Below are 8,542 nucleotides of genomic sequence, written 5' to 3' on the forward strand. Positions count from 1 at the left end.
TATGACTGTATACTGCACACCAAGGTTTCAGGTCATGTTATTCAGATTTTTATTAATACAATGCTTTCAAATGGCTTAAAATCAATGTGAATTGAACAAAAACACATTGTAAAGCAATAAGAGGAACTCCCACTTCCAACACAATGCCTGCTTGTTTCAAGGAATGTGTAAAGTTTGCATCTTCACATCATGTACCAAGTACTCCTCTCTGTGTCTTCACTCTGCTCTGCCTGCTCTTAACTCTCTCAGCCTCCTATTGCCTTTAGCTCTTTTAATCCTCCTGTGTGTCAGGAACGTTTCTTTGAAAGCAACGAAATAAACAGCAAGCAATCATGTGCTCGTAGTTTGGTCTTCATTTGAATCAGTAGATACAGGGAGTCGTCAAGTGTTATTTTGAAAACTGAAGTCATAAGATTCATAAAGGTTCATGAAAACACAGACACTTTTCTCTTTCTCCTTTATTTATTGGTAGTAAACTATAGCAGCACAATCTTTCCAGCTGAGGTTCAAGGAAGTACAATTGATACAACTGCCCCATGTAAACTTTTCATTTCACCATTTCAAAAAGCAAAAAAGTACCCAACTAATCACAAAAGGTTCCAGTTAGTAAGAAGAAATCTCTTCATTTGTTGGCAAGACAATTCATGTAAATATATATATAGATATATACTGTGTATATACACTCACTGCGCACTTTATTAGGAACACCTGTACACCTGCTTATTCATGCAATTGTCCAATCAGCCAATCATGTGGCAGCAGTGCAATGCATAAGATCATGCAGATACAGGTCAGCAGCTTCAGTTCATGTTCACATCAAACATCAGAATGGGGAAAAAATGTGATCTCAGTGACTTTGACCGTGGCATGGTTGTTGGTGCCAGACGGGCTGGTTTGAGTATTTCTGAAACTGCTGATCTACTGGGATTTTCACGCTCAACAGTCTCTAGAGTTTACACAGAATGGTGTGAAAAACAAAAAACATCCAGTGAGCGGCAGTGCTGCGGACGGAAATGCCTTGTTGATGAGAGCGGTCAGAGGAGAATGGCCAGACTGGTTGGAGCTGACAGAAAGGCTACAGTAACTCAGATAACCTCTTTACAACTGTGGTGAGCAGAACAGCATCTCAGAATGCACAACACGTCGAACCTTGAGGCGGATGTCACTTTGGTAGCCTGTTGACACTGAGCTGAAAGCTGATACCTACCCAGTATTAGTATGGTGTTCCTAATAAAGTGCTCGGTGAGTGTATATATATATGTATATGAAGACAATTCATGTTTTCATATATATGCATGTAGCTTAGTTATGTTACATTACAGTAAGACATATTTTACAGACATACTACAGTAGTATCTGGTGTGTTTGGGATACAATAGCATGCCAAGTGTAGCATTATTTCAGGTTGCATAGACCCCCTTCATTTTCTCCCTTTTCTTCATAATGACAGAGAAATACAAAGAATAGAAAACTACAATATAGTACCAAGTGCAATTTATAGTAGAAAATAATTTGGCACCCCCTCCCCCCCAAAAAAGATGTTGATCAACCATGGCTTTAGAAAATGACGCTATCAACTGGGAACACACACTTAAAAAGTACAGGATTGTTCAATACATTGCATAGTGTTTGTGTGTGTGTTTTTCTAGTGCAAAGGTTTGGGTTCGTCCCCCACTCCCCCAGCAAGGCGATATACTGCCAGGCTGACTTCATGTGCCAGGTCGTCTGCACTCTCCTAAAACACAAACACAGTATGCACAGCATCAGCATTATTCACAATGCAATCACATCCAGAAGTATTTTTGCACAATGACACTTTGTCAGAGAGTGAGTGCCAAGGACAGAAAGAGAAAAAGCCAATGTTTCTGCCGTCATTGTCACCTGGGTCTCTGCCTCGGAGTACACTCGCACCACATCCTCGGTCCCAGAGGGTCTCACGAAGGAACGAGCCTGTCGGAACTTCTTCACTAGGCTGTCAATGGCCTCCTGCAGTCCTGCTGGGCTCACCGCTCGTCTCTCTGCATCCGTTGTGTCGATCACCCTGCGGTCTGACACCTGCAGAACAAAGCAGTGTACGACTACAGCTGGGTAGGATGACAGCAAATGTTTGTGTGCGGCTGGCGTCAGTGTAAGTAAAATACACACAGAGATAAGGTATGTCCTAGTATCTATTACTCCAACAACAATGACTAACAAAAAATAGCATAAGAGGCACACTTGCAGTTACACAGACACACATTCTAGCAAGAATCCGCCCTGCTGAAGCCTCCTTGACTGCGTCTTTAAGCAAGACACTGAATCCCCACCAGGTCTAGGGATAAGGGTTTCCACACGCAGACATCAAATTCAATGACTTTTCAGTGGCTTTCAAGGTCTTGTTTGGTGAAATTCAAGGACTCTAAAGTGGCATGTTTTGGGGCAAGGCATGACATTAGTCAAAATTAGACAGGTCTCATTTTTTGTTCATGATTTCAAGTCAAGAGATCCTGGTGAAATCATTCATTTTAAAACTGCTGCTATAAACGCAAATACGGTATCAATCATAGAGTTTTCCTCAGGATGTGAAGTACTGATCCTCAGACAGACGGAGGTCCAGAGAGCTGAGGCCTATTGAGGAATTTGGGCTACATTTGGTTACATTTCCAATTTTAAAAAATCAAGTACTTTCAAGGCAATCCATTCATTTTCGAAAACAAACTTTTAAAGGATGCTGTTCTGTAGCGGACCCTGCACTCTGACCTCTTTGGAGAAGGGCAAAATGAAAAGAGAATTTCCCTGCAGGGATTATTAAAATATCAGATTTATTATTATGATTATTACTATTATTATGACACAGAAACACACACGCACCTTGACTTTGAGCTGCCTGTTGGGCAGGTCAGTGTAGATGGTGTCCCACTGCTGGACAGTCATACCCTTGATGGCTAGAATAGCTTCAATCAGCAGCATGTCAGAAATGGCATCACCCACCGTCTATAGAGGAAGAAAAGACAAAGCAACAAACAATGAATAATGGCAAAAATATTGTTGCTTCATGTAATTGTCATTTGGCAAGAAAAATAACTTCAATGACAACATAAACTTGCATCACATACCTCTAGGAACAAAGCTGTGAGTGAGTATAATGATTATTCTGTTATTATAATACAATGATTGGATGTGTGTGCATGTGTTTCTACCTGGTTGATGAGGTTGACAGTGTTCTGCAGCAGGAGAGCTGATCTCTTCCTCTCATCGTTGGAGTTGGGGTCCTTAGCTAGCTGCTGGATCTTCTGCTCAGCTGTCTTACTGAACAACACCTGACCACAACACAAACACACCATGACAGAGGCCTTAATATTAATAACAAACCATATGCCAACGCCCTAAATTAGTAATGAAATAATCAACGACAAAATATATAGGAACACAGCACAGACAATATATGAGATACATGAACATAATGGCACTATAGGAGAAAGACTTATTATGATTGGTGCTTTACTTGGTCTCTCTCTGTGTGTGTTTGTGTGTGTTTGTGTGTGTGTGTGTGCGTGTGTGTGTGCGTGTGTGCGTGTGTGCGTCTTGTCTACTCACAGTTCCATGGCCGTTGGCCTCGAAGTACACACCTATGTCAAACTCCTGGGCTGCATGGTGAAGATGCTTCACTCCAGTCTTAGTACATGTCACTATTACCTAAGGTCACAAAACAAGGTGTGAGCATTTCAAAATCTCTATCATTGCACTGTGTGTGTGTGTGTGTGTGTGTGTTCTTACCTTCATAGTGTCCTCCAGATAGTGTGTTGAGCTGCCGTTAGCATATGCTGTTTGCACCACCGCTATCTTCAGGTCTAGTCCAGCCTATATGTACACAAACAAACAAAATCAAGTCAGTAAGTGTGTGTGTGTGTGTGTGTGTGGGGGGGTGTATTGTGTGTGTGTGTGTGTGTCTGTCTTCAATAAAGAGCCTATCCCTTGTGTATGTGAGAGTGTACCTGTGTGAGCAGCTCCTTGAGGAAGGTGCTGATGAGTGTAGCGATCTTGTCTCCATCCAGCAGATGAAACTGTCCTGCAGAGTCGCTGTAGTAATACACTATGCGGTCAGCATCGCCGTCAAATGAACAGCAACGCTCCCCCGTGTTCATCTCAATACCTTCACAGAGAGAGAGAGAGAGAGAGAGAGAGAGAGAGAGAGAGAGAGAGAGAGAGAGAGAGAGAGAGAGAGAGAATGTAGCAAATTAAAAACAGCACCTTTCTTTCCTACCTTTTCCAAAAATATGGCCATTATTTTAGCAATTTGTTGATCAACGGTCTCCACCTAGTGGTCAAGCACTGCATCTATGATTTCACATAAAGACCAAAGGCCATTATATCATATCTACTGTTTATATCATCAGTCTGTTTATGATTCTATGCTTCTACTAAACATGGACACGAATATCAAATTCAGATTAGCAACTAGGTGTACAGTTTAGTATTACTCAATGTGATGTGGGTTATCATCAAGTCAATCTGGAATTGCAAGGAGAGACACATATGCCCATGAATAAAAGTCATAACATTGATGAAATTCTGCCACAGGGTTATTGCCTTGCAATGGCAGTGATAGCAGCTGCCCATACAAAAGTATAACATTTATCATATGGAGAGAAGTGTGGCGTAGTGAGTAGGGAAACCGACATTAATCCTTTCCTCTTTTCTCTTTCCCATTACCTTCTTCCCTGTATACAGGTTTAAGCTTTCTCCCTTAAGCTTTCTCTATTCTTTTAGAGCAGATGAAGCATCAGAAAGGCATCAGAAGTCATTTTGGTTCTACTGACACCAACATCTCAAATCTGGAGAGCTCAGTCGCACCTGTTGGAGCTTTTTGCTGCACTTTGACGTGGTCGGCCCCACACTGGTGGTTGAGCTTTCCGCTGGTGCCGTCGTTGAAGAGCGATATCTGCAGCTCCCTCTTCAGGTGTCCCTCCATCTCACGCACCTTCAGAGCCCCGATGCCATTCGCACCATCCACAGAGAGGTGCTTCTGGTCATCTGTACGGTTCGGCACCTGCCAGAGAGCAAAAGATGGAGGGAACGAGAAAGAGTGATCGGTAGGTGATCGGTAGGTAGGACAGACTGTTGGATAGATAAATGAGGTCCTGTTATTTTATAATATAAAGCAGGTGCAGGTATAAACAGGTGCTTCCATGCAAACACACAAACACAAACATGAATAAGTGCTCACACCGTTTTTTTCTTACATTTTTGGTGAGCTGAATGAAGGCTTGAGAAAGTTTGCGGTAGTATCCCTCCACTGTGGCCTCCCCATATCGACCCTGTGTGTTCTGACAGCACACCATGTAGTGGAGCTGCGGGGTCGTCACCAAGCCATAGTCTGATCGACAGAAATAAATGAAGGAAGGAGAGAGATAAGGAGCCAAGACACGAGACGAGACAAGACGAGATGAGAGGAGAGGAGAGAAGAGAAGATTTTATAATGTACAACAGGGTTCCCCAATTAGTTTTCCCCAAGGGCCAAATTATGTCAAGCATGCCAAGCCAAGGGCCAAACCAGGTTTTTTTTTCCCATTGCACCAATAAAAGTTGTTTTATGTGCAGATGTTGTTGTTGCTGCTATTACCATTATTATTATTATTATTATTATTATTATTATTATTATTATTATTATTATTAGTAGTAGTAGTAGTAGTAGTAGTAGTAGTAGTAGTAGTGGTGGTGGTGGTGGTGGTGGTGGTGGTGGTGGTCGTGGTCGTGGTAGTAGTAATAATTTAGGCCTGGGATTCTCAAAGCCTGTGTTGAGGGTCACACAAGAAAAAAAATGCACTCTTGAAACAAGAGATGGACTTGAAACAAAATAAGTCCAAAACCAACCATTTAATTATTTTACTTTTTACTTCACAGTTCCTCAGTGTTGAACAGTAATTTCTTACACAAGAGATGAACTTTAGCCAGATTTCATCAAGATTATTGAAAAATATTACAGACTGAAATGTTGCAACAGAAGTTGAGTTTATTGGCCAGAATGACTCAACATTTGGACAGTGGGGTGGGGTGGAGTACTAGTCTCTGGCCATGCACACTTTCTTTCGACGGGGTGACTGGCTGCTCGACGGGATGACAGGCGGCTAGCTGGTGAGTGGTGCTGTCTAGTCGAGGACCGCTACGGGGGCGTAGGTCAAGTGTACGGTGTGGGATGAGGTCAAAATAAAGTAGAGCAGCACGCACTTTATTTCACATGTTGCGCACTTTATTTCACATGTTATGGCAGGTGCGTTCACGTAAGTGCCAATGGGTCGGCGCGGGCCAGACATTTGGCTCTCGCGGGCCGGACCTGGCCCGCGGGCCGCCTATTGGGGATCACTGATGTACAATGATAATAAAACGGAGCAAGTCTGCAAACAATTAAGTAATAAAGATATACCAGTTATATGATTAACTTACCTTTGCTGTGACCACCGAGTGCAGACACTCCATCCAACACTGCTTGTGACAGCCTGGCACTGCTGCTCCTATAGTTAGAAGACACATTGTAGCTAATGGGCACAGCTGCTCCACTAAGAAAACTACTAAAACTGTAAGAGTTAATAATTGTAATGTTAACAGGCATAAAAAGAGACTTGTAGCAATGCTAATCAGTTAACTGTACCCCACTGTATCTGTAGAATCCAAAGAGCTTGTTAAAAACACTGTTAGGTAAAATCTGAATGAAATTATGTCCTAACACTGTGTACCTGGTGTCTTTGCCCACAAAAACGTTAGCTTCCTGGTTCATGTTTATGGCCTCCCTCTCGATAATGTCCTTCAGAGCAGTGAGCAAATCTTCCTGCTCTGCGTTGGCCAGCTGGGTGGCGTAGCCTTCCCATGCCGGGGTCACCATCTCCCCCATGGGGTCGATCAGCTTCACCCCGTTGTCCTCCTACAGACAGACAGGGAGAGATCGGAGGGGAGTATTATGATTATCATGTGTTTGTATGGTAAGCAGGATGGAGGGTAAAAAATGGTTAGGACAATAAAAAACAAAAGTGAGAAAGTATGTGTGTGTGAGAGAGACAGGGTGAGGGAAGAGAGACAGGTGGAGGAAGAGAGAGAAAGAAGATTAGAGAGGGAGAGGAAAACTGATAGCTGGCTTACATGAAAATAAATCAATACAAGACAACCTTCCTATAAAAATATCAACAGAAAAATCAACAGCAACTCATGTTCCTAAACAGCATTATGGGACCAAAATAAACAAGGTTACAGTTAGAAAAGGTAACCTTGAATACCAAAATAAAACTGACTTTCATCTAAAATACAGTAACACACAATGCAATCAGCATACAAACTGAATCAGAGAAAGCCTATGGTAAGGTGTGAGGAGAACTTAGTATTTCTGACTCTCTTTATCACCTCAGGGTTGTGTGATGCGGTGACCATGACTCCAATGGTGGCTTTGGTCTTTTTGGAGCGGAGCGTGGCCAGCAGTCCCATCCGGTACATGATGTGGTCCAGCTGTTTGGCGTTGGTTCTGAAACCAGCGGTACCATACTGCAGAACCAGCCCTGTGGGCTTCGGGTGCAGTGTGGACTTCTGGGATACGTCCTGAAACTGGGCCATAACTGAAACCAAACACAACAGTGCATGTTTTTAGCTTGAATGGCTCTAGACTGGGACTTGGCTCTGTGTAAGTTCTGTAAAAGTGTATTGATCAAGAAAATAAAATGTCAGAGAAAACATTTCAAATAACAAATACATTACATGGCTTTTTAAAATCCTCTGTCTTTTCCAACTCTCCTGGATAAAGACATTTTGAATTAGTCCTGACTGATTGCTAAAGGCCAACCAAACAGCAAGGTTAGGAATTACATTTCTAGTAGCGAAAACATACTGGCAAATACAGTAGGCTGTTGTAGGCAAAGAGCTAAATGAAAACATGATGAAGATAGCCTTCTTCAGGCTAAAAATGCCTATTGAAAACAAGACATTAAGTAAAATTGTCCATAAAATGACAAAGAATATGTAAGGGGCAAAGTTTACAGTAACACCCTAAGTATATCAGCCATCTGTAGTCTACTAAAACGATAAGCTCAACAAACTGAATCATATCCATTGAATGAGAGACCCACTGACAGACTCACCTTACTACAACTGTATTAACACACAACACAACACAAAATGGTGCGATTAGCACTATCTGCAAAATAGAGCATTGCGATCAAATCAAAGTTTTCATTGTTAGCGCAGAAACTTGTTTTCATTCCACTTACTGTTTTCTATTTTCTTCAGAGGTTCAGTAATACTGTGTAGTGAATGAAACGCTTCCTGTTTCTCCTGCTCTGCTGACGACGTGGCTGGACTTCCGCGTATGTCACGTGACGCAGAGTCCGCCCAGCGTGACTAGCCCAGCGCCTTTTCCCTCAGAATAAACCACGCAGGGATGCTCTGGACACCAAAAACACGGCAATTGTATATATATATTGCATCTTGGCGTAGTGTAATTTCATTTTATTTTATGTTGGACGCATCTCCATCGGGAATTACAGGCTATTTGCTTTTAGGTGCATCTACGGCCGGGGTGTGT

The 8,542-nt window shown here is 42.4% G+C and overlaps 1 protein-coding gene across 1 annotated transcript; it reads right to left on the reverse strand.

The window, feature by feature from the left end:
• Positions 1–458: 458 nt before the first annotated feature.
• On the reverse strand, positions 459–7,578 carry pgm3 (phosphoglucomutase 3). The gene is made up of 12 exons (XM_071904599.2): positions 7,372–7,578; positions 6,714–6,898; positions 6,424–6,491; positions 5,223–5,356; positions 4,834–5,029; positions 3,975–4,132; positions 3,757–3,840; positions 3,577–3,675; positions 3,180–3,299; positions 2,851–2,973; positions 1,882–2,055; positions 459–1,735 (listed from the first exon to the last, which is right to left on the reverse strand). Exons 1-12 carry the CDS (start codon positions 7,576–7,578, stop codon positions 1,646–1,648), a joined length of 1,638 nt encoding a protein of 545 aa, XP_071760700.2. The 3' UTR covers positions 459–1,645.
• Positions 7,579–8,542: the final 964 nt, after the last annotated feature.

This window comes from Centroberyx gerrardi, chromosome 18, assembly GCF_048128805.1.
Source record: "Centroberyx gerrardi isolate f3 chromosome 18, fCenGer3.hap1.cur.20231027, whole genome shotgun sequence".
Lineage (NCBI taxonomy): Eukaryota > Metazoa > Chordata > Actinopteri > Beryciformes > Berycidae > Centroberyx > Centroberyx gerrardi.

Coding starts and splice junctions, on each gene's coding strand:
- pgm3 (XM_071904599.2), bottom strand. CDS start 7,578: ATGGCCCAGTTTCAGGACGTATCCCAGAAGTCCACACTGCACCCGAAG. Junction 3,676..3,756: donor ATCTGGAGGACACTATGAAG/GTAAGAACACAC, acceptor TTGTGACCTTAG/GTAATAGTGACATGTACTAA. Junction 2,974..3,179: donor CTGTCAACCTCATCAACCAG/GTAGAAACACAT, acceptor CTTCCTCTATAG/ACGGTGGGTGATGCCATTTC.